The 26,850-nt window shown below is 36.7% G+C and overlaps 1 protein-coding gene, 1 long non-coding RNA gene and 1 pseudogene across 5 annotated transcripts; all 3 read left to right on the plus strand.

The window, feature by feature from the left end:
- Positions 1 to 3,463: 3,463 nt before the first annotated feature.
- On the plus strand, positions 3,464 to 4,021 carry LOC146888224 (uncharacterized). The gene is made up of 2 exons (XM_085670011.1): positions 3,464 to 3,676; positions 3,764 to 4,021. The coding sequence occupies exons 1-2, from the start codon at positions 3,464 to 3,466 to the stop codon at positions 4,019 to 4,021; spliced, it is 471 nt and encodes a 156-aa protein (XP_085526137.1).
- Positions 4,022 to 8,960: 4,939 nt separating this feature from the next.
- Positions 8,961 to 11,267, plus strand: LOC114174384 (sugar transport protein 10 pseudogene; annotated as a pseudogene). Its single transcript, XR_014993066.1, has 3 exons — positions 8,961 to 9,536; positions 9,647 to 10,270; positions 10,812 to 11,267. The product of XR_014993066.1 is annotated as a sugar transport protein 10 pseudogene (transcript).
- A 1,662-nt stretch (positions 11,268 to 12,929) lies between these two features.
- Positions 12,930 to 16,018, plus strand: LOC114167091 (uncharacterized). 3 transcript variants are annotated; one of them, XR_003600127.2, is made up of 5 exons: positions 12,930 to 13,260; positions 13,428 to 13,537; positions 15,010 to 15,239; positions 15,328 to 15,645; positions 15,746 to 16,018. It is a non-coding gene; the product is annotated as an uncharacterized LOC114167091 (long non-coding RNA). The 3 variants fall into 3 exon arrangements; XR_003600126.2 differs by having other exon boundaries at positions 12,933 to 13,260; positions 15,013 to 15,239; XR_003600125.2 differs by having other exon boundaries at positions 12,951 to 13,260; positions 15,154 to 15,239.
- The last annotated feature ends 10,832 nt before the right edge of the window (positions 16,019 to 26,850 follow it).

Consider the following 26,850-nt stretch of genomic DNA (forward strand, 5'->3'; position numbering starts at 1 on the left):
GCCAGGAGATGCTTAGTGGCGGAGAGAGGGAGTAGAGTACGAGGGGATTTTATAAATACTTTTATTTAATTTTCATGTAATTAAATTATTGTGTTGGACTTTCAAATTGTAATAAAGAATTATGAGTATTTGTTTATTAACAGCTGATATTAAATTTAAAGGTTTTAAAAATTTCCCGCGTTTTGGGAAATGGATTGATAATAAATGAAGTTTTCATTTCATCATTATTTAATTCATTTTATTTTAAGTAATATCCTACCGGGATGTTACAATTGGTAATAGGGCAAAAGTTTTGAAAATATTTTAAATATTTTGGGGCTTTTGGGAAGTGAGATTATCGATTGATTGTTTTTGTGTTTGAGTTGAATGCTGTAAAGGTGTGAATGGCTTTGCTTAACTAAGTGACAGATTCTTAATAGTTGAAATGTGGCGTATTCGGGCTATGGCTGTTAACACGAGGAGAAGGAATGGAAATGGTGTTGATAACATCGTGGAGGTTATTCATCGGATGGTGGATGCAATGCAGTCGCCTGTAGCAGCGAAACCCAGAGCAGTGATTGCGCCAGTCAGGGTGCCAACTATGGAAGACTTCCTACGACACAAGCTAGCAGAGTTCACTGACAAAGCCTCTCCGGATGAAGCTAGACAGGATAGGGAGGCTGAATTCCTCACACTGCAACAAGGGGACATGACGATGCAGGAATATGTGAACAAATTTGAACACCTGGCGAGATATTAATCGCAAGAAATTACCGAGGAATTGAGGTGTCTAAAGTTTGAGCGAGGACTCAAAAATGAGCTGAAGAAGGTGGTAACGCCTTTGAGGGAGAGAAGATTCCTGGTCTTGGTGGACCAGGCCAAGAGTGTTAAGCACCTAGAGAAGGGCCCTGGTCCCGTTGTTCGACGTCGGAGGAATATCACAGACGCTACCCGTTCAGTTTGTGTTGGAGAGACGTGACTTGGACTGTGAGTAGCTGGTTTCAACTCCATCTTCAGGTCAGGTGGCTACTAGTTCAGTTTGTATTGGGTGTATGATCGAAGTGGCAGGTTGCAGATTCAAAGTGAACCTGGTGTGCTTGCCTTTAGAGGGATTGGACGTTATACTGGGTATGGACTGGCTGTCTAAACACCACATCATGATCGACTGTAGACGGCGCAGTTTGGTATTCCCAAAACATACAGGGCTAAAGTTGATCTCCACGTAGGAGGTATTGAAGGAACTGCAAGGAGGGGCCACATGCTTTATGGTGGTGGCTGAGCCAGAGAAGAAAAGTGCTTCAGAGATGATCCAATCCATACTGGTGGCCAGTGATTATGCAGATGTTTTTCCGGTTGAAGTGTCAGGATTACTGTCGAGTCGAGACATCGACTTCACCATTGATCTAATTCCTGGTGCGGGTCTAGTGTCGATGGCTCCATACAGAATGGTACCTGTAGAGCTGGTAGAACTCAAGAAACAAATGACGAGTTATTAAAAAAGTAGTTTATTCGACCAAGCGCATCATTGTGGGGAGCTCTAGTCTTATTGGTGAAGAAGAAGAATGGGAGTTCACGGCTTTGTGTAGATTATAGGCAGCTGAATAAACTAACAATTAAAAACAAATATCTGCTACCAAGGATCGATGACTTGTTAGACCAGTTGAAGGGAGCAAGGGTGTTCTCCAAAATAGATTTGAGGTCGGGATATCACCAGATTCTGGTTAAACCGGAATATGTGCAGAAGACGACATTTTGGTCCAGATATGGTCATTATGAATATGTGGTGATGCCATTTAGAGTGATGAATGCACCAGCGGTATTCAAGGATTACATGAATAGGATTTTCCGACCCTAGTACTAGAGGAATTCATAGAACACTAGTTGTATGGCAAGCTGTCCAAGTGCGAGTTTTGGCTTGAAGAAGTCCAATTTCTCGGACATGTCATCTCAGCCAAGGGTATTGTAGTGGACCCGGCTAAGATTGAAACAATACTTAAGTGGGAAAGGCCTAAGACAATAACAAAGGTGAGAAGTTTCTTGGGCTTGGCAGGTTATTATAGGAGGTTTGTAGAGGGGTTCTCAAAGAAGGTGAATCCATTGACACAACTCACAAGGAAGGATCAGCCATTCTCTTGGACTGAAAAGTGTGAAGAATGTTTTGAGGAGATGAAAAGGTGTTTGACTACCGCCCCAGTGTTGGTAATTCCTGATACTGAAAAAAAGTTTGAAGTGTACTGTGATGCCTCATATCAAGGTTTCGGGTGTGTATTGATGCAAGAGAGGAAACCGGTAGCATATGCTTCTCGTCAGCTGAAGGTGCATGAGAAAAATTATCCGACTCACGACTTGAAGCTAGCACCTATTGTGTTTTCTCTTAAGTCTTGGAGGCACTACCTGTACGGCTCTCAATTTTAAGTTTTCAGTGATCACAAAAGTCTGAAATACTTGTTTTGATTAGAAGAAGATGAATATGAGACAGCGTAGGTGGATGGAGTATCTGAAGGACTATGACTTCTAATTGCTCTATCATCCAGGCAAGGCAAATGTTGTAGCCGACGCCTTGAGTCGAAAGAAGATGCACATGTCTTGTATGATGATAAAGGAGTTGGAGTTAATTGAAAAACTCTGCGATATGAATCTGGGAATGCACTTTGGGCAAGACTTCATACAGTGCAGCTTGTTGAAAATCACCAATGAGTTTTTGAATGAAATTCGTGTTGCTCAAGGATAGGATATGGAATTACAACAGTTTATGTGATGGTTGGGTCCAGATAAGGGGAAGGACTATCATATGGGATCAGACAATATTCTACGCTTTAAAGGTAGAGTGTGCATGCTTGGAGGACCTCTATTCAGGAGGCAGATTTTGAAGGAAGGTCATCAGATTCGTCTTAGCATACATCCAAGTATGACTAAGATGTATAAGGATTTGAAGGAGTCCTTTTGGTGGAATGGGATGAAGACGAATGTTGCACACTTTGTTGCTTAATGTTTGGTATGTCAAAGGCCAGGAGGTACACTGCAACCACTGGACGTACCTCAATGGAAGTGGGACAATATCTCTATGGATTTCGTGACGCATCTACCGAGGTCGATAAAGGGCTATGATATAGTCTGGGTAATAGTAAACAGACTGACAAAGTGTGCACATTTCTTGCCTATGAATCAGAAGTGGTCGATGGACAAGCTAGCCGAATTGTATATGCGAGAAGTGGTGAGATTACATGGAGTACCCGAGAGCATAGTGTCAGACCGGGATCCTAGATTCACATCACAGTTTTGGCAATCTTTGCAAGCTGCATTGGGTACACAGTTGAGAATGAGTTCAGCTTATCACCCTTAAACGGATGGTCAGTCTGAACGGACTATTCAATCCCTAGAAGATTTATTGAGGACATGTGTGCTAGACCACTTGGGAAATTGGAATGATGTATTACCCCTGGTGGAGTTCACCTACAATAATAGTTACCACTCTAGTATTGGCATGGAGCCCTATGAAGCACTGTATGGGAGAAGGTGTAGAACTCCATTGTGTTGTTATCAAGATGGTGAAGCTTTTGTACTTGGGCCTGAGTTTCTACAACAAACGACTAGTCAAGTCAAATTAATCCAAGATCGGATGCGAGCCACTCAGAGTAAACAAATGTCTTATGCTGATAAGAGGAGACGACCACTGGAGTTTGACGAAGGAGATCATGTATTCCTCTAGGTTACTCCAACCATGGGTATTGGAAGAGTTTTTAAATCAAGAAATTTGACTCCGAGATTTATAGGACCTTATTAGATTACTCGGAGGATTGGAATAGCGGCATATGAGATTGCTTTACCACTTCACCTAGCCAACTTGCATAATGTGTTCCATGTCTCACAATTGAGGACATACATTTCAAGTCCAGAGCATGTATTAGAAGCAGATGAGGTGCAAGTGCGAGAGGATCTGACCATGTCGGTCGGACCGGTTCGTATATTGGATTCTCAAGTCAAGCAACTAAGGGGCAAGGAGATAAGGACGATGAAGGTGCTTTTGGATGAGACGACATAGGAGATGACGTGGGAGATGGAGGATCTCATGAGGAGGTCTTATCCTCACTTGTTTCCTGGTAAGTTTTATTTTCGAGGACGAAAATTCTTTTGAGGTGGGGGGAATGTAAGACCCGGGGAAATTAATTAATTAATAAATACGGGTGGTGGAAACTTTGAAGTCATTAAATGTTAATTTTTATGACGTGGAAAAGTACTAGCTCAAATGGTTGAGAATACTTGGTTGGGTAAGAGGACTTGGGTTCGAGTCCTATGTATGCCATTTATGTGTTGTTTGATTTATTATTATTTTGATAATATTGTTGTGCCTATTGAGTGATAGTATAATCCCAGGATTCTGATAATTATCACAAAATATGAGTTGGTTGAATGGTTGTGTAATGAATTGGCATTGGTATGGTCACGAGTTCAAACCTCTATACACATGAATTAAATCTAATTTTTTTTTGGTAAAATCAGCTTTGGCTTGTATATGAAGGGGTGAAGAAAACCCTAGCAGAAGATTTTAGGGGAAAAAAAGGGGTTTTGGCAGTGCTATTAATTGGCTTTTGACAGGAGAACGAAATTAGAGAGGGAGTGGGGAGTTTTGGGTGCACAAGAGGCTGAATTGGGAGAAGGCTTGAGGCAAAGCACTAGTGAGCAAAAAAGGGACACTCTTCTCTTCCCAAATTTTAATCAAGGATTCCATGTTAAGGGAAGCTGACCTTTTGTGTATAATTCCAATGTGTGGTGATATTCGTTTTGCTCTTCTCAATTGATTGTTGTGTATTGCGAATTTTGTGATATCTATGATGAGACCGAGAGCTGGTTTAATTGATGTTGTTGGTAAGTCTCATTATGTTTTTGGGATGAATGGCGTGAGGGTTTTGGTTCAGACTGATTAATCACAGTTAAGTTCTAAGTTTTGTGGTTCAGATGTGTTTAAAACATGTTCATTTGTGTTGTTAGTTGTTATAGTTTGTTTGGTATGAATCATGTTGTGTTTTGGTATGATTTTGGTGGATTTTCGCTTTCGAACAGGGAAGAAACTCTACAAATTTTGCCCAAGCGAGTCTCACTCACCTAAGCAAAAGTTGTAGAAACTTGTCCCTAGTATTGGTGCGTACATCTCTCTCAGGCGACCAATTCTGGTGTTAAGCGACACGTTCACTCGCTCAAGCGAGAATGGCTCACTTAAGCGAGGTCAAAATGAGACCTAGTGTATTTTACATTCGAATCCTCGTCTAGGCAAGAGGCTTTGTGTTTGAGCGAACGAGGGTCTCGCTTAGGCGAGAAGGTCTCGCCTAAGCGAGATATCGGGGGAAAGCCATTGTTTCACACTCGCTCAGGCAAGGTGGTCCAGCTTAAGCGAGACAGATGTACTCGCTTGGACGAAGACCCTTGGCTTCAGCAAGACTGGTGAGAAGTCAGGTTGTGTGTACTGTTTGAGATGGTTTGTTTGATATTTCCTAAGCATGGGAATTATATGCATGTGTTTGTGGTGTTTGGGCTTGAAGGACTAAGTCCATAGGATCTGGGATGTGTTTGGCTTGAGTCGCGAGCGAGGAGCTCGTGATGGGTTGACCGCATGCAGAACGTGAACGACTTAGTTCACCGGAGGTACTCTTGCTAGGATGAGTGAGCAAGGGAGTTCATCTCATGCTCAACTTGAGAATGCTATGAGTGACGAAGTTAATAGTAGGAAAGGTAGGTATGTAAGTCTGGGTCTGAGCGAGGAGTTTGAATGACAGGCGAGGAAGTCCGTGAAGTAGGACTACGAGCGGGATATACTTGTAGGTTGGACCACGAGCGAGGAGGGTTGTGGAAGCATAGGAAGTCCCAAGATTTAAAGTGCATGCATGAACTCATGGTGGTTATGTGTGTGGGCAATTGGGGTTTTGTAAAGAGATAAATAATTATGAATTGGCGAGTGGGTTTACTTTACATGTATTTATATTTTTGTGCATAGCTCATCCTATCTGTTTGTGTGTGGCGATGATCGTGTAACATGTTATCCGAGAGTAGATGATGTTTCAGGTGAGCCAGAAGATGCTTAGTGGCGGAGAGAGGGAGTAGAGTACGAGGGGATTTTATAAATACTTCTATTTAATTTTCATGCAATTAAATTACTGTGTTGGACTTTCAAATTGTAATAGATAATTATGAGTATTTTTTATTAATAGCTGATATTAAATTTAAAGGTTTTAAAAATTTCCCACGTTTTGGGAAATGGATTGATAATAAATGAGGTTTTCATTTCATCATTGTTTAATTCTTTTTATTTTAAGTAATATCCTACCGGGATGTTACAGCCCCAGCAAGGTGGCCCTCACCCTCTTAACATCTTTCCCTCCACCATGCTTGGCGGGCAGCTTCACTTTTCTTTTTGATCCCCCGTGCACGTGCACTTCAACCAAGGATTCTTGTAAGTTCGGAACTTCAGTGCTGCCAACAGCCTTGGCTTTCTCTTTCCTCAGAGCTTGAAAAAGGTTCAAGTTCTTCTTCTCAATCTGTGCCATATGCCCTACAGTATTCACACCAAACGCCGATTAGTTAACTTAAACACAACATAGCATTTAAAATTACAAAAAAATACTTTCTATATCAACAATTGGATGAATCGAATTATAAACTCTAACTAAGCCCTTAGTGGGCAGCCTATCACTAAACTTGATCAATGTCTCCATCTTCATGTCCTTATACCGCTAAGGGTTGTCGGTCCAATAAAAAGGGAACTTAGTGCTCCCATCATCATTATAGAAGTACGACCTCCCAAGCCCCTTCACTACTACCTTGAAGAACCCATTTTTAAAATGCTTGAATGATTGAGTGAACGCTTCCAATCTGCTTATACTAGGCCAACTTATCAATGACAACCATGTTGTCGGATGTTTAGGCCTCGTATCATAGAAATACAAAAATGACTGCGGGGAGGGCTGCAGATACAACAATCAGCAAAGAACATGAAAAGCTTGTAGGTACGCCTAACTATTCGGATGCAGCTAAGTAGGAGCAACGTTGAGCAGAAGTAGTACCCCCATGGTGAAATCATCAAAGGGCAACCTCACGTGCAACTGAGAAAAATGGCACATGTACATATAGAAGAACCCCTCGACTGCTCCTTCTTAGCCGTGATAAACGCACTCCACGACACTTACCCTCTCTAAAGCCACTATGTCACGACTTATGTCCCTCTCCACAATAGATATGCAATTGAGCCATGACTTAAGCAACCTAGACCATCTGAACAACGAATATTGATTTCGGACATCCTCAGTGACCCATTCATACCCGGTCTTGGCCGGACAGTTGCTCTCTGCTATTTCCTCTAGAGGATCTTTTCTTACCTCAGTCACCGTCTCTATAGGAATCCTCCCCATACCTATCGTTTGACCACCACTTCCACCAAACTAACCACTCCCATCTTCCCCAAACCGTTCACTCCCACTACTCGAACAAGATAATGACACACTATCACTAGTACTAGACATACCTTTTTAACAGTAAGTTGGCGGTAGATACACAGAACTTATCAGACAGCTCTCACGCACACAAATAACTACTCTCAAAATTCTTGCAAATGAACCAACGTAACCAAACTTTCAACAACAGCTGTATTTATAATCAACAATCTGAACCGCTACAATTTTTCCCGCCAAAAACCTCAGACACGTGAAGCGTCACAACACTCAAAATGGCAGCACAAACCCCTTGATTAGACCTCTGACATCTGCCACCCTTTCACCTGCCATTACCATCTCAAACTTTAGTCTTAACACTGTTCATCACACTTAAAGGTTGAGGGACTGATGTACTGCACCTAGGCGGCTAAAGGAAACTACCCGTACATTTCTAATCCTTTACCGCTACACCTTCATCGACAAAGGCCGGGGGACTGGTGTACTGCACCTAGGTGGACTAGTAAAACTACACGGACAGGCCCGCCTACACATAACCCCGCAAATAAAACTATCAAGTGAGTAACTGGTCAAGCGAAAGCACATAACAGCCTAGGCCACTTACTTCAGAAAATAGGACGTCGTTTGTCAACCACTCCAAACTTAGAATATTACAGACAAGGCCCAGGCCCATTTAGGACCCAAAAAATGGCCCAACGAATAAGAAGGGCAAACGTAATAAATAACTATATAAATAGACATGGAACCCAGCCATTAAAGGTACGCTTTCATTAATCCCTTAATGAGAGATTTGACTTTTCTAAGAGCCCTATCGCTGACTTGATCGTTGGAGCCGTCTCCGCAGGTAACCCCTCAAGGGTCCAAACTGTATACATCGACAGATGTCGTATTGAAACCGAAGAGGAGCCAACTCGAGAGGCCAAAGATTTAAGTAAGACAATATTTGTGTCCCTAACATCTTTTATTTGTTCTTCGCAGGAACAATTATTATTATTATTATGATAATTATTATAATAATTATTATAATAATAATTATTATTATAATTATTGTTATTATTATTATAATTATTATTATTATTATAATTGTTATTATTATTATTGTTATTATTATTGTTGTTATTATTATTATTATTGTTATTATTATTATATATTAAAGAAAATATAGTCTAAAAGTTCGTTGGGGTAACACTATGTTTATGAAATAAATGAAAAAATTATACGTTGTTAGACACAAATTAAAGTGTTAGGAGAAAAAATCAAAAATAAGAACGAGTCAAATAGAAAAATTCAAATCTTAATTTTAATTAGTAATGTTTTTGAGGTAAACACTAACTTGCTTTCCAACTTTCTAGCAAATACTAATAAATTTAATAAATTTATTCATTATTCAAACAAAGAAAAGTAATGAATATATGACCATTGAAACCTATTTTTGTTGTGACATTTTTTCAACCATCAAAAGTGTTTTGCTTGTTTACTTATTAAAGTATAAATTTATGTGTAAAACAAGTGACAAGAGAAAAAGAGAAAGAAAGGGAGAAAGTACATTGTTCAAAGTGGTTATTGTTGTTTTCTTGTTATAACTACACACTTCTGAAGGGTATTAGTTGATATTGAGGAGAGTGAAATTGAGTTAAGATATTTGTGACGACTACAATTTGAAAGATGGCAGGTGGCTTTCATGTAGATGGAGTGCGACATTATGAAGGAAATGTCACAACATTTGTACTGATTACATGTTTTGTGGCCGCAATGGGAGGTCTTCTCTTTGGATATGATCTTGGTATTACAGGAGGAGTGACTTCCATGGAACCATTTTTGATCAAGTTCTTCCCTGGTGTGCACAAACAAATGAAAGATAAATCAGAAAGCAAGAATCAATATTGCAAATTTGACAATGAACTTCTTACATTATTCACCTCTTCCTTATACCTTGCAGCACTAGTAGCTTCCTTTTTTGCTTCTACTACTACTAGAAAGCTAGGGCGTAAATCCTCTATGCTTATTGGTGGCTTATTTTTTCTTGTTGGTTCACTACTGAATGGGTTTGCCATGAACATTGAAATGCTTATCATTGGTCGTATGTTTCTAGGAATTGGAGTGGGATTTTGTAATCAGGTAAGAATTAACATGAGTTATACATCGTAATCATTTTATCTGGTTTTTCTTTTTTATTTGCCAATGAAAATGATGATTAACTTTTACAGCTTTGTTTATTACATTAATAGTCTGTACCAGTGTATTTGTCTGAAGTGGCTCCAGCAAAAATTAAAGGAGCACTCAATATTGGCTTCCAAATGATGATCACAATTGGTATCCTAGTTGCAAACCTTATCAACTATGGTACATCCAAGCATGAAAATGGATGGAGGATTTCTCTAGGCATTGCAGTTGTGCCAGCAATTTTGCTATGTATAGGATCTCTATGTGTAGTTGAAACACCTAATTCTTTGATTGAAAGAGGAAAATTTGAAAAAGCTAAGAAAATGTTGAAGAAGATTCGTGGCACTGAGAAAATTGATGAGGAATATCAAGATATTGTTGATGCTAGTGATTTGGCAAAAAATGTAGAACATCCATGGAAGAACATTACAAGACCAAAATACAAGCCTCAACTAACTTTCTGCATTTTTATTCCAGCCTTTCAACAACTCACTGGCATCAATGTCATCATGTTTTATGCCCCGGTTCTCTTTCAGATTTTAGGCTTCGGTAATGATGCTTCACTCATGTCTGCAGTTATAACTGGAGTTGTTAATGTTGTTGCCACACTAGTTTCTATCTTCACAGTAGACAAGTTTGGAAGAAGGGTCTTACTTCTTGAAGGTGGTGTCCAAATGTTTATTTGTCAGGTAAAAGTTGATTAAGCCCTATACTTTTAAACTTATTCAACCCATAACTTTAATAAAACTTTAAACCTAGCTAGTTTCTCTTAAGAAATGGATTTAAACCAAACATAGTCTTACAAAATCACCTTGTAAGTTGAGGTTCATATAAATCTCAAGCGTGAGAGTATATATTTAAGGATGGTCGGATAGCAGCAAAATAATGTGTGACACAATAAACCCAACAAATAACAAACCTCATAAGAATAGGCTTTAAATGATTCTGATATCATCTTAAGAAGTAGAATTTAACTTTAACTCAAACCAACAAAATCGACTTGTAACATGAGCTTTGCACCCACATACATACTATAAATCGATCATATATCTAATTGGTGAGGGATCTCCAACAATTTCTTGTATGTGAACATGCATGATTAATTTAATAAATATTACTTGAACAATCGTGGATGCATTTGTATAACAAACAATATTTTTGTGTATCAATGTATAAATCTTGAAACCTAATCTAAACATAATTTGTTATTCCTAATACTTTTGATTGAAGGTTATCGTTGGAACAATGATCGGTCTAAGGTTTGGGCTAAATGGTCAAGGAGCATTTAGTAAAGTTGAAGCAAATATTTTGTTGTTCTTTATCTGTGCATATGTTGCAGCATTTGCATGGTCATGGGGACCGTTGGGATGGTTGGTGCCAAGTGAAATATGTTCTCTAGAAATTCGACCGGCAGGTCAAGCTATTAATGTTGCGACGAACATGTTATTTACGTTTGCAATTGCTCAAGTCTTTCTTACCATGCTTTGTCACTTGAAGTTTGGCCTCTTCTTCTTTTTCGCGGGATTTGTGGTTATCATGACCATCTTCATTGCATCATTTTTACCAGAAACCAAGAACGTTCCCATTGAAGAAATGAATATACTTTGGACTTCACATTGGTTTTGGAAGAAAATTGTTCCCAATGATATTGATATTAAATCTAAGAATAGTAAGTCTGTTGTATAAATCTAGTTGTAGTTCAATATTGGTTATGATAAAAAAAACATAATTTAGAGAAGGTGTAATCTTTTCAAAATTATGTAATAAAAATAAATAAGTTGTTTTCATTCTTGTTGTTCCATCTTATTTTTAGTAATGCATTTTCTGCTCAGGTTAACTCCATCATTCAACTTGATATCATATATATATATATATATATATATATATATATAAATAAATAAAGGAGGTGTCAACTTCTATTTAAAATTCAAGTTAGGTAAACACATCATTATATTTTTTAATTAAAGTAAGGTGTACTTTGGCCAATTTTTAAATTATTTTATGTCTTTAAATTCTCAATAATAATTTAGGATATTATAATAAATACTCAATCATAAACTCAATATTAGCTTAATTAGTTTACTTTTCCCTTACTTAACCCTTTATTACAAGATTATTTTAATTAAAGTATAACACTAATTCATTTTCCTTTGTCACCTTTTACTTATTTAATGATTAACCAAAACAAATACTTTATCGTTAACAATTTTATCCCCTTCTTCCATGACATTTTGATAGTTGACCACCATGAATTGTTGGGTCTTTTGAGTCGGCCACCAGAACTAACCATCCATTGTGATATTATTCTTGGGTCTTTCGTGGAAAGATTACTGGAGAGATAAAACACCAATGACACTTGAGTCCAACCCACACATAAAATAATTCCACCATAACTTTTTAGTAAACTACAATAAAGTGTACTTTTTCAAGTGTTTAAATTATTTTCAGTCTTTAAATCCTTAATAATAATATAGCATACTATAAGAAATCCTCAATCATAAACTCAATAATAATTCAACTACTTTAATTTTTTCATACTTAACCCCTATTACAACATTATTTTATTTAAAGTAGAACACTAATTCATTTTTCCTTTGTCACCACTTACTTGTTTAATGATTAACCAAAATATATACTTTATCTTTAACAATTTGACCCCTTCTTCCATGACATTTGATAATTGACCATCATGAATAACCACCCATGAATTGTAATGATACACAAAATATTAGAAATAGTATAAAATGTTTTATATTTAATTATTCTAAATAACATTATCATGTAAATGTATAAATATCAAGTTTTATAACTTACACAAGTGTTTCACAGACAAACAATTATCAAGTTGTATTCATCTATTTATCCCAACATTTTCTTCATTGAATAAAACTTATTAAAAATGACATTTTTACTACACATGTTATTTAAGTTACAAGAAATATTTTACCAATAAAGTCAATTTATACCTTAATCAAGTTCATGTATGCATAATTATAATGTTCATTCTAACTATTTATGAAATTGTATATGAGAAAAAGACGTTGAATACTATTTTATTGGTATACAATTAGGTTTCTATAATTAGGTAAGAAATATTGTAAAAAGTTATGGAAAAAGTTAAATTGGATTTTAATTAGAGGAAAATAATCCAATAAAAAGAAATAACCATAATGGATAAAAGTAGGGGTATCAAAGAGGGTCGGGCCTGACGGGCCGACCCGCCAACCTAACACATAAAAGTGGGGTCGGGATAGGGTTTTCAATCCGTAAACCGGCTACAGCTTGGCTCATTTTTTGTTCTGTCATGACGGGTTGTAGGGCAGGTTGGATCGGGCCAACTCATAACCTGTTTCACCACTAATAACATGTGTTTTTCCTCTCCAAGTTAGCACTCTATTATTGTATCACTGATTTTTTTTTTCATTATGTTCTCTTATTTGTGTGCGAGTGCAAGAGAGAGCTATTACGCACTTCTTCTCCTTCATTACTCGAACCTAAGCACACTCTCAACTCAGGCACTTCATCTTCTCCACCTCCATTGAAGCCCGTCTGCGCTGACGTCCATCTTCTTCTTCGATTCTCATATCTACAACGACAATCTCACACGAAGGGATGGGACACCGCTATTGAACCTTCTCTTCGACGACCACCAATTTCAGCGGCGGCGAAGGCTGACATGGTGGAGCGTTTGGTTCCTTTATCCTAAATTTGCCCTATTTTTTTTCAATTCCTCTCTGCCCTAGTTGTTTAATTGAGTGTAACATCCTAATTGATCCTTCATTTGCCCTGAATAATGAAAGATTGGCCCTAATTTTTGTCTACATTGTTTGTTCATTTCATTTGCAGTGAAAAATAACAGCAAGAATTTTAGATTTGTGGAATTGCGACACAAATTGGATTGTGCTTGAAACTATTCGAGGGTTCGAGGGTGTGGTTTTGATCAACTAAAATTCTAGGTACTTATTTGTATGAAAGCCATATTGTTTGGAGATTTTGTTTGAAGTGTGTATGTGTTGGAGAGAGTAATTTTGTCTATAATTATGTCTGTAATTATATTTGTTTAGAGTGAGCTTGAAACTATTTTTTATTGGAGATTTTGTTTTAAAGTGTGTATGTGTTGTTTGAAGTGTGTATGTGTTGAAACAAGTATAAATTTCTAACTGGAAACATGAGTTTGGCGCATGAGTGAGCTTGGTATTTGTTTTGACCTTGAAAGTGTTTTTTATTGAGTTTTTGAAACTTGTTTGATTGAGCTTGCTGAAACTTGTTGCATTTTGAGTTTGCTAAAACTATTTTCATTGAGGTTATTTGAAATTATAGTGAATTATATTTGTTGAAACTGGTGTAGTATATTTTTTTATAGTACGTTGTTCTCGGGATAATTGATTAGTAATGGACAACTTAGTTACTAAACCTGTTAGTGAACCTATAAGTAAACTTGATGGGGAAGTCCATGAGGTTGAAGATATGGTTGATAAGGAAAGTGTTAAAGTTGATAAGAAAAAGAAAAAGATAAAAACTTTTGATTTACTAAGATAGGGGTTGTGAGGATGGGAAAGAAACGGCACAATGCAATGGATGTAATAAAAAATATTTAGTTGGGAGTAAAAAGTATGGGACCTTTCATTTAAAGCGTCATATTGAAAAATGTAACAAAATCAAGTTTGAAGATGCGAGTCAGATGATGATGGATATGCAAAGAAAATTAAAATCCAAAGAAACTAGATCAAATGGTGTCCCGTGAGTTGTGTGCCCTTCTTATTATCAGACATGGTTTACCATTCAACTTTGTTAAGTATAAAGAACTTAGGACTTGGATAACCTACTTGAATCCTGGTGCTACTTTGGTGTCTAGAAATACAATTAAGAGTGATGTTTTTAGAATATATATATATATATATATATATATATATATATATATATATATATATATATATATATATATATATATATATATATATATATATATATATATATATATATATATATATATATATATATATATATATATATATATATATATATATATATGAGAGAGAAAAAAAACGTGTTGAGGGAAGAGTTGACAAGCATTCCATCTAGGATTTGTTTAACTTCGGATTTCTGGACACCTTGTACTATAGAGGGTTACATATGTTTGACAACCCATTATGTTGGTAGAAATTAGAAGTTGTCTAGCAAAATTCTAAACTTTTGCCATTTGCCTCCACCTCACACCAGATTTGAATTGTGTAAGAAGGTAAATGAGTTTTTACATGAGTGTGGACTTGAAAAAAAAATCTTTTCCATCACTTTGGAAAATGCTCCTAGTAATGATGTTTTGATCAAACCTTAAAAGAGATGCTTGTTTTTCAAAATTCCTTACTTTGTGATGGTGAATTCTTCCATGTGTGTTGTTATGCACACATGTTAAACCTCATTGTGCAAGAAGGATTGAAGGTGATTGGTGATGGTGAGGATCTAATAAGGGAGAGCATCAAGTATGTTAGGGGATCAGAGAGTAGAATGATAAAATTTCAACAATGCATTGAGCAAGTTCGGGACATTGATTCAAAAAGTCCTTTTTGTTTAGATGTTTCAATAAGATGGAATTCAACGTTCTTGATGCTTTAAAGTGCCCTTCAATAACAACGAGTGTTTGGAAGTCCACATTTTGATGTAAGTTTTATAACCATAGTACAAGCTTTGTAGTTTAATTATTATTTATGATGGTGACTTAACTATTTTTTTTTTGTTCTCATGTTAGGAAATTAAAAAGCACAGACTTCAAGTTGTTGTAAAAATGGGAAGGAATCAAGTAGACGTATATTTGGATTAGCCAATATTAGATCTCGACTTCACAAACCCTATGGATGTTCTTGCATGGTGGAGGACTCATAATGAACGTTTTACAGATTTGGCATTGATGGCAAGGGATTTGCTAAGTATCGCAATCACTACAATTGCATCTGAATCTTCATTCAACATTGGATCAAGATTTTTAAATATGTATAGAAATCGACTATTTCTAGAATATGTTGAAGCACTTATTTGTATTCAAGTTATAAGCATGCCTTTTGTGAAGGTAATTTTGTAATTTAGATTCACTAAATATTTTTTTATTTTTTGAACTCAATTTTGATATTCTAATTTTTTCTTTTATTTACGTGTCATGTTTTCACAAGATGATGAAGTACATGACACACACATGGAACATTGGAGGGAGCTTCTTCCATGGGTGCTTCTAATACTCTTGGCATTGGAGAACAAGATGACTTCTGATTAAATTTCTTAATGATGTAATTGTGCACTGTTTATGATGACAACCCGTTTGATGCATCTCGTTTTGCTTGTAATTGTGGTGTAGTATTTATGATGTTAAATATCTAGTTTATGTTGGTTGGATTTAAATTAAAAGGCATAATAGAACCTTCACTTTTTGTGGTGTTGTTGGATTAGATTTAAATTTTTTGTATTCATAGCTTGATGTTAGTGACTTTTTGCAGGTTGTAGAGTATTGGTTTGATGTCATATTTTAGCAGTTTGCCTTCTTCGTTTGCGAGAAAAATTTTGGAGTGAAAAATGTCATTTTGGGTTTTGGTGTGACATAGATATCATTTTGGGTTTTGGTGTGACATAAATATCAGAGTTGTTTAGAGTAAAATTTGATTGGACTTATGGTACTGCGTAAATATCTAGTTTCATTTGTGAGGGGTGCAATGAGATTCTTACATAGATTTATGGACTTAAATTGTTGTTTTGTATGCATATTTAAACATACAATTGTAGTCAATTTTTTCAGCCACTGTATGTCTGTAACCATGCACTTAGCCACTACAGCAATGCTTTTTTTGCTGCTTCTGATTCAATGGTACAACATGTCTCTAAATTATGCATATACATTTTCATATTGAAATGGTTGCAAAAAGTGAAATTTACCCAGCTACCATTTGCCTAAAAGTCGAAAAAAGAAAAACAAACCTACCAGCCCACCTCAAGCGGGTCGGGGTGATGGTTTCAGCCCACTTTTGCCAAATGGGCTGGCCCGTCCCGGCCTGTTTTTGTCGGGTTGAAGTCGGGTTGAGCTACAACGGGCCGAGTTGGCCTGTTTTGCCACTCCTAGATAAAAGTCCAACAAACCTAGAGAAAGAAACATTTTTTTCCAAAGATTCGTTAATTACTAGGGATAATACCTTTAATTTCAATTTTACAATGACAAATATTCTATTATTATTATTATTTTAAATAATTTTAGACAAAAAATTAGAATTATGTATCACTATGTATTTTGACATTTTAGCTAGACGGACATCCTTAAAACACATCTATCATTTGTCATCATATAAAAACTTATTGAAAAAAAATAGATTTAATTACTCGTATAGTACCCACTTTGGTATAAGTGTGTCAATCTGGTACTTGTTGTTAAAAAAATGTCAATTGCATCCAAACTTTTGAAAAAGTGCTTCAATTAGGTCCCTTTTAAACGGAGTTGACTAACGTCGTTAACGACGTGCCACGTGTGAGTTTGTAGTTTTTTCTTATTTTTTTATTTTTTTAATTTCTTTTTTTTATATTTTTTTTTAAGTTTTTTGAAAAAAAATTAAAAATGTCACGTGTCAGGTCCCTAAGTGTGACACATGACATTGTTAGTGCCACGTGGCATTGCAATGTCACATGTTAGTGTCACTATTAGATGTCATTGTGTTGATTTCGATTTAGTCCCCATATATGTCTGAATAATTCAATTTAGTCCCTAATTATGTGTCTCTGATTCAATTTTGACCCAAATTTTTTTAATAATTAAAATCCATTTTTTATAAAATTAAAAGTAATTAATTATAAAATTTTTACAAAAATTAAGTATTTGATATTTATATTAAAATATAGTGGTAAAAGTCATTTTATTAAGTCATTTTTAATAAAAAAAATTAGTTTAACATTCATACAAATAAAAGTTTTGGTTTAAAACTAGTATGAGACAATATTGTTCTATTTTAGAAAAAAAAATAATTAACAAAACATGAGTACTTAATAAAAAAGTAATATATGTTAAAAAGTCGTTTTTAATAAAAAATATTAGTATAACATTTATATAAATAATAAATTTGGTATTAAATTTTTCAATATAATTATACTTAATTAGTTTTAATATTATAAAAAATGGATTATAAAATTATTTTAATTATTAAAAAAAGATGACATAAAATTGAATCTGTTCCTGCAGAGGACAAATAAGATAAGTTAAGCACGAGTATCACCTTACCATGTAGTCCGCTATCTCTTCAGTTGGCCTCTTCCTAGTCGATACATGTCAGCTTGAACCCAGGAGGGGTTACTTGCAGAAGAGTCTCTGAAGCTCAAGTAAGTCAAAGCTCTCAAAGAGTCAAATCAGTGATTAATGAATGCGTACCTTTAATTGCTGGGGTCCACGTATATTTATAGAGCATAAATGATGTCTGACCATCTCATGGGCTGGGCCTTGACTTGGGCTCTAGCTTGGGCTGTGAGTGGGCCTGGGCCCTAATCCAGGCCCTTAAGGTTTATTGAACGCGGGGGCTTCTATCATACTGAGTTCATTGGAGGGAGGTGAAGGAGGGTGGTCGGGAAAGAGTGGACGAGTTACAGGTGAAGGTAGATAAGTTGGAGGAGGAAAAGGCTGCTTTGGAAAAGGCAAAGGAAGATTGGGAAGCGGAGAGGAAAAGATTGGTAACATGGAGGGTGCGTTGCTTGGACTCTGAGGAAAAGCTGAATAAAAGTATAGGGGAGTTGGAGGAGGACTACGATGATTTGAAGGACAAGTATGTTGGAGCTGTTGGTGATCTTGATGATCTGAAGAACAACATCATACAGGAGCATATTAATGGGTTTGAGAAAGGATTGCGGCAGACGGCTTTTTTTCATCAAGATGTGGACGTAACGGACTCGAGGTTTGATGTAAATAAGGATGTTATTGATGGAAAGTTGGTCCAGGAGGATGAGGATAGTGGGAATGAGGAAGCGCAGCAGGTGGTAGAGGACGAGAAGAAGGCGGGCGATGCCGAGGAGGTAGCAGCTGATGCACCAGAATAGGATTTCGGCTTTAATTGATTCGAGATTATTATGAGCCTATGTTTGTAATATTTGGTACATTTTGTTATGTTGGTACATTCTTGCACTTATGTTTAAATGCAATTGAGGTTTTGTATGTTATTGTGTATGTCGGTTTTGGATTATATGTGATGTATGTGTGACGCAATCGATTGTATTTTAAGAATGTTCGACCCAGGCCGCTTACTTGGGGCAAGGGTGGGGAATTTTAACGAATTAAGCAAGAGATAAGGGTGTTCGACCCAGGCCGCTTACTTGGGGTAAGGGTGGGGAACTTTAACGAATTAAGAAAGAGATAAGGGTGTTCGACCCAGGCCGCTTACTTGGGGTAAGGGTGGGAAACTTTAACGAATTAGCCAAACTCGACCAAATAAGTAAACAATGTGTATATCAGGGCAGCCAAGTTTCCAGCCTTGGCCGAGTTAGCCTAAACTTGTACCGGTTTTAACCTAAACTAAACATCTAAAGGAGCAACCTGCATCTCATATCACCAAGTAGTCGGCCTAGACCGACTACTCCAGCATATCCGGTAAGATTAGAGCCTAGGCCGAACACTCCAATGAACTTAGTATGATAGAAGCCCCCGCGTTCAATAAACCTTAAGGGCCTGGATTAGGGCCCAGGCCCACTCACAGCCCAAGCTAGAGCCCAAGTCAAGGCCCAACCCATGAGATGGTTATACATCATTAATGCTCTATAAATATACGTGGACCCCAGCAATTAAAGGTACGCATTCATTAATCACTGATTTGACTCTCTGAGAGCTTTGACTTACTTGAGCTTCGGAGACTCTTCTGCAGGTAACCCCTCTTGGGTTCAAGCTGACATGTATCAACTGGGAAGAGGCCAACTAAAGAGATAGCGGACTACATGGTAAGCTGATACTCGTGCCTAACTTATCTTATTTGTCCTCTGCAGGAACAGAATCAAATACACATAAGTAGGTACTAAATTGAATCAAAAGTCATATATGGGGACTAAATCGAAATCAACACAATAGTATTTGATAGTGACACTAACACGTAGCATTGACAATGTCACGTGGCACTAACAATGCCACGTGTCACACATAAGGACCTGACACGTGGCATTTTTTTCAAAAATTTAAAAAAAAAATTAAAAATATTGAAACACTTTTTCAAAAGTTGGGATGCAATTGACACTTTTTTAAAAGCGGATACCAGATTGACACACCTCTACCAAAGTGGGTACCATACGAGTAATTAAACCAAAAAAAAATAAAAGAAAGCAAAGAAACATAAGCATGAGAAACCGAACCATACCCATGTGCATAAACTAATGAAACTTCCTAAAAAAATTATACAATTCTGAACATGGAAAGATAAATCCTATTATGAAAAAAAATCTAAACTTATAATTGACAGTAACCTAAGATACCAAATATAAGCTTCTCTATTTACTAAAGTCAAAGTAGTCAATTTCTCTCCATTGTGAATACCCTCCTGAAAAATTTGAAGAACTTGAAAATGCATATTTCTACACAAGTGAAGCATTTCTTCGTCTTTCTCTCAACATCCAAGGCACAAAATAGAAAATATAGCTTAATACACCAAAGAAGAATCGTATTCAATCCAAAGCGTCTTGAAATTAACACTCCACACATATTTTACTATGAAAATAGCCTTGTCAATTCTGTCAATTCTGCATGAATAGAATTACGTACATCCAAAGAAGAAAAAGAAAATATCAATTGTAACATGTTGCACACGTTGTGTTTAGGACAAACCCTTGTAACACCATTTGTTATATTAAGTATTTGCTATGATCCAATTAGCCATAGAGGCTACCAAAGAACTTGAAGATTAAAAAAATGTACTATGTCGAGTATCAACATAAAAAACAATTCCAATACTACAAATTTCCAACAAATTAAACATAATTCTTTACCTAGCATAGTCAATTTGTATAGACTTTTGAAATCTACCATAATTACGCATGTCCCATATCATTCGAATAGAAATTAGAATTTTAATTCATACTATTCATATAAAAAAATAATACTTATTTAATTACAATTTTTAATAATTATAATTTTTAATAATTATATGAAAACGAAAATTAGAAAATAAAAATAATATTTTCATGTCTTAAAATAACTAGAAAAAAGAATAATATTTTGTGATGATGTAATATGCACACTTTAGGCCATATAGATGCATTAAAAATAAAAATAAAAGTTAGATAATTAAACATCAAATTGAAATATAAGAAAAAAATGATAAAATATTTTTTTTAACATGGAAATTATAATAAGGGATAAGCCAAGTCTATATCACTTAAAATAAGTGAAAAAGATATTTTAGGAGAGACTATTATAATAAGATATAATTAAATATTATATATATTTGGAGTGAAAGAAATAAAATAATTTCTTGAATCAAGATATATCATTAGAAATGATAATACAATATCAAAACATATTAACAAACTGAACAAAAAATAAACAATATTAATATCTAATGTAACATCCCATTTAATAGATAAATCTAATTAAATAAAATATTGTATATTTTATAATATCCAAAGAGCACGAGGCTCAAAGTATATAAAGGATTTTACAGTCATCCAAATATACCAAAAGGAAAATAAAGGCACTACACAATGCCAAGAACCAAATTTAAAAGTTCACAGTTATTCACAAGAGCTTGCTCAAAAGTAAGGGATTTCAAAACTACAAAAGTCCTCCAAACATGAACTTAATGGTGAGCTCAACATCAACGCATGACCACTACGCTGTGACATTTCCATTATCACTGCGATCACCAAAGGTTCCCATATCTGCTCACACCAAGGAATTGGTGATCATTGCAAAAAGGAAAACCACACAAGAAGACATACACAAGCAAGAGGGTAAGTTAGAGTAAAAAGATCTTTATCATACAATTGAGAATGCAATTTAAAAGCAAGTACACATCAATCAACCAACCATGTGATAGCAAACAAGTAAGACTCTAAGACTCAATTTATCCGAATACATATAATCGGTCAGATTCATTAGATGCTTGCACTTGTGGTGGCCTCTACTATTCTAAAGAGTCATTGCCAATGGGTTTCACCCTACCACGCACAAGGTTAGCCTTCAAACATCTAAGGCCATTATCCTGCCAAAGACTAGGGAATCATGTTACTCTCACCACTTGAGTCAATCCGCTCTACATGAGACTAACTGACTCTTTAGAGTTTCAGGATGCAATCCTTAATTGAATCCTTACCTAATTATATACACTACGACACCACCATGAAATCTCACCAAGAAATTTATGGAATTACGTCCATCGCATCCAACACCATGATAATGTCAATATTTACCATTATCCAAGCTATATTTCATTAGCAAAATCATCTCTTCCAAAGCTTTTAACCTACTTAATCCTCAATTTTACCTTACTTTTGTAAATATATACATTTTGGCTTACATTGATCTAAATATACCACTAATCCCCATTTTTGTGTCCTTTTTGTAGATGGGAAGCTTTGTTCCAAAAACCCAAACAAGTGAGTGATCATGAGTAGCAAGAAGAAGCCAAAAAGACACTAAATGTGGAAGACACAGTAATTGCCTGGCGCCACAAAGACACTGCTAGGCGACACCTTCTTCTAGTGCAGGCGCCAGGCACCAGCCAGGCGCAAATCAGTTTTCTAGCAGCTCACCGCCGGGCGGTACACACAAAGTTTCAACATTGTTTGGTGGCTTGCGCCTGGCGGTGAGAGGCTTCCACCAGGCGATAGTTTTCGCTGATGTGTCAAGTTGGCCCTTTTTCTTCTATTTTCGCGAGAGAAAACGGATCTTGGACATTTTGGAGCCCGAGCAACACGTTTTAGAGCACTTGGGGTTTGCTAGGGCTAGTGGGAACTACCCTTTCTTCCTCTTTGTATCTCCTCCCTCTTCCATTTCCATTTTGTAAGCTTGAGCTCTCCATGACAATGGAGAGCTAAACCCATTTTTGTTGGGGTTAAATGTAGCCACTGAACTTTCATGTATTTTTGAATGATTTGAATATATAAATGCTTCTTCCATTGATTGCTAGTATCTTTGTTTATGTGCTTAAAGCTTGCTTTGTTTTGATTATTCATTGCATGATATTTGGGTCATTAGGTATTGGACAATATCTCTTGAAACCTAGAATTGGAACAAGATACCTAATGGAACTTGTATCTAGGAATGGAACTTGACCCATTAGTTGTCTTAAACCCTAATTTGTAAAGCGGGTTTGTTTATTTAGGGATTTAAAGAATTGGCTCTAAATAAGGAAACCTAGGCTCATTCAACTAAGGGATTAGGGTTTAAGTAGACTTATGGGTTGACATTTATAATTAATAGAGAAGAGTTTTATTGCTTAAAATACATGAGAGTGAAGTAGGTGAAGTCTAACTCCAACAATTTCAATCCATTGCATTTCTAGTCTTTTCCATCTTCTAGAGTGTTCAAATATCCAAGTTCACCTTTTACGTGTTTATGAAATATTTACTTTCTTGCATACAAAAACCCAAATTATGGATTTATTCATTAGTTTAAATTAGTCACTAATTACACATTTATTTAGTATACACGAGTCTCTTGGGAAACGATATCTCGGTCTTATCGGTTACTACTTGCGCGACTTGGTACACTTGCCAAAGTCTTAACAAGTTTTTGGTGTCGTTGTCGGGGACTAGTGTCTAATACTAGACTATTGTGTGATTTTTGACTTATTTGGACTTAATTATTTTGTTTATATTTACTGTTTTTGTTTACTTATATACACACATTATTTGGGCTAACTTGTAGTTTGAGCTTTTCTTTGTTGTTGCTCTATAGTTTATGCAGGGTAGGATCCGTACAAGGAGGACTGCATCTTCTGAACCACTCCTTTCTGATCTTGAGATAGAGAAAATTGCCCGTAGAAACAATAGTGCCACAAGGAGAAGACAAGCTCAAGCACAGCAAGTTGCCCATCACTCTTCTACTTCAGATACTCTTTTGTCTACTTCTTAGAATATTGATTCTTTTCCAAAAGAAGAAATGGCTGAAAATCCTAATGGGGATGGTAGAGGTCGTGAAAGATGCACTTTGGAAGATTGTGCAGCGTTCACAAGCCATATTAACTTCAACAATATTTCTAGGTCAATCGTCAATGCTACCAATATGGAGATGAAGCCAACTCTTATTCATTTGGTGCAGAGTAATCAGTTCAACGGCCTGTCTCATAAGAATCCTTACACTCATCTGGCCACATTCTTAGAGATATGCAATACTGTGAAGATCCATCAAGTTCCTAATGATGCCATATGCCTGAGTCTCTTCCCGTTCTCACTACCAGGACCCGCAAAAGCCTGGCTGTATTCCTTTCTTGAAAATAGCCTCACTAACTGGGATGACGTGGTTGCAAAGTTCTTGAGCAAATATTTTCCCCAGTTCAAGGTTAATAAGGGAAAATAGGAAATCTCGACATTTCAACAAGATATGGACGAGTCCTTGGGCCAAGTTTGGGATAGATTCAAAGGACTATTGAGGAGAACTCCCATTCATGGGTTTGATCAACCTACACAGCTTACTCTTTTCTTAGTAGGCCTTAAATCCCAGTCAAAGTTGATGTTAGATGCCTCTACCGGTGGGAGTATCAAGTGGAAGACGCCAGAGGAAGCTTATGAGTTAATAGAGAATATGGCAGCCAATGATAATGAAGCTTATACTGAGAGAGCCCATTCTCAAAAGAAGGGTATTCTAGAGCTTCAATCTCAAGATGCTCTATTGGAACAGAACAAGATTATGACTCAGCAGTTGGAGACCCTAATGAAGAAATTGTCACAACTTCCTCAAGAGCTTCAAAATGCCTCTATAGCTCAACTCGAACAAGTGCAAAGTTGTGAGTTATGTGGAGGAAACCATACCAATGGGCAATGTGCTATGCCAAACACATCTCAAGAGGAAGTTAGTTATATGAGCAATCAAGGCCGACCAGAGAACTATAATCAAGGATGGAAACCTCACCAGAACATGGGCCAACCAGGACCCTCTAATAGACCCCTAACTCAACCAAGTTAGCAACATCCCTCTCTGACTGACAGAACCTCAAAGCTTGAGGACATGATGCAGCAGTTCTTGCAAATGTCAATTCAAAATCAAAAGAACACTGACGCATCAATAAAAAACTTGGAGGTGCAAGTGGGGCAATTGGCCAAACAATTAGCTTATCAACAAGGAAATTCTTTTTTCGCCAACACCGAATCCAACCCCAAAGAGCAATGTAAGGCCATCTTCACTAGAAGTGGAAAGAAGGTTGGGCTAGGTTCTAAAGAAAAGGTGGAGGCTAGAGAAAAGAGAAAGAATGAAGAAAAGATTCAAGAGGAAGAAGTTGATGAAGAGATTGTTGTGGAAGAAGAAGAGAATAAAAATGAAGAGAAAGATAAAGAAAAAAGACAAAAAGAGAAAGTTGTTGTGAAACCCCTTCCCTATCCTCATAATCCTTCAAGAAAAGAAAAGGAGAAATAATTAGCTCGGTTCAAAGACATATTCAAGCAGCTTGAGATCAAGATCCCCTTTTCTGATGCACTCTTATGCAAAGTTCATGAAGGAATTCCTTAGCAAAAAGAAGAAGTACATAGAAGAGGGAACCATTGAAGTGTAAGGGAATTCTAGTGCCATTATTTAGAAAAATCTTCCTCCAAAATTCAAGGATCCGAGTAGCTTCACTATCCCCTGCACCATTGGAAATCAAGATATGGGGAAAGCTCTTGTTGACTTAGGGGCTAGCATCAATCTGATGCCCCTATCTATGCTGAAAAAGATTGGTGGTCTCGAAGCCAAGCCAACAAGGATGACCTTGCAATTAGCAAACAACTCCATCAAATACCCTTATGGCGTGGTGGAAGATATGGTGGTGCAAATAGATAAGCTTAATTTCCCGGTTGATTTTGTGGTGATGGAAATGGAGAAAGATGAAGGGGTACCACTCATTCTTGGGAGGCCATTCATGAAGACAGCCAAGGTTGTCATCAATGTGGATGAGGGAACGCTGAACTTGAAGGACCAAGATGAGGAAGTGACTTTCAATGTTTTTGAAGTTGTGCAAGAATCGAGTGATGAGCAAACTAGTCTTAAGGCCATTAATGAAGTTTTGACTATGACTAGTAAACCATGGCAAGCTTCAAGATTGCTTGAAAAGTGCTCCAATTGCTTCTCTGTGAAAGTGAATGAAGAGAGGGAAGAGAAAGATGATGCCCTAGTTCACCACCACTCTTTGATGGGGACTAATGGGCTTAGACCTGGCCAACCAATTGTGATGAGAAAGGAACATTTGAAGATTTCTCCTAGATGATTCAAGTCAAAATGGGCAAGGTTGTGGGTTATTAGAGACATCAAAGTTGATGGAAGGATTGAAATTGAAGCTCCTTATTCTAGAAGGACTAAATTGGTGACTAGTGCTCAATTGAAGTTGTATAGGTGTGAGGTTGGGAAGGAGCACAGCAAAAGCACCAACCAAGCTTTAAGCGCCTTATTCGTCAGGCTCGTGACGTTAAATAAGCGCTTCTTGGGAGGCAACCCAGCGCTTCCTCGAAGGCAACCCAACGCTCTAAACTCATTTTTTGTTTTTAATTTTCATTTTTAATTCAATATGATGTTTGTATGCATGTGTGAATTGTGTTAGTATGATTGTTGTGTTGTTGAGATGTTAAACTTTGTGTTAAATTTGCATTTGTGAACATGTGGTAGCATAACTTTGAGTGTTGTCATGATAGTTAATTTTAGGATGTGATAGCATGTGCTTGTTGTTGCATTTTGAATTGAGTTCAACCTTTATGCATCATAGAATGTGGTAGTGTAAAATTGATTGTTTGTGAGAATAGTAGTAGCATAGTTGTGTAGTGAATTCATGTCTTAAGTGAAATTGTGCATTTTTAAGTGAACTGAATGTTTTGCTTGAGTGTGAATGCTTGGTTTGAAGTTGAAAATCTTGAAAAAAATATGTGTGCAAGAGTGAAAGGTTGGTGGGAGCAAAATAGAGTCCAACGCAACCCAACCATAACCCAAAAACACAAAAAAAATCCACCCCTGCAGCTTACCGCCTGGCAGTGCACTCCCTCCCGCCAGGCGCCATCTGTAAAATCAGCCACTGAAAGCATTCCAGGAGCCAGCCGCTTGGCGGCACCTCCGCGCCCGCCTGGCGCCACACCAGAAATAGAACTCCTGCACCAGTTT

Source organism: Vigna unguiculata, chromosome 2, assembly GCF_037176805.1.
Source record: "Vigna unguiculata cultivar grain cowpea cultivar isolate G323 ecotype 2 chromosome 2, ASM3717680v1, whole genome shotgun sequence".
Taxonomy (NCBI): domain Eukaryota; kingdom Viridiplantae; phylum Streptophyta; class Magnoliopsida; order Fabales; family Fabaceae; genus Vigna; species Vigna unguiculata.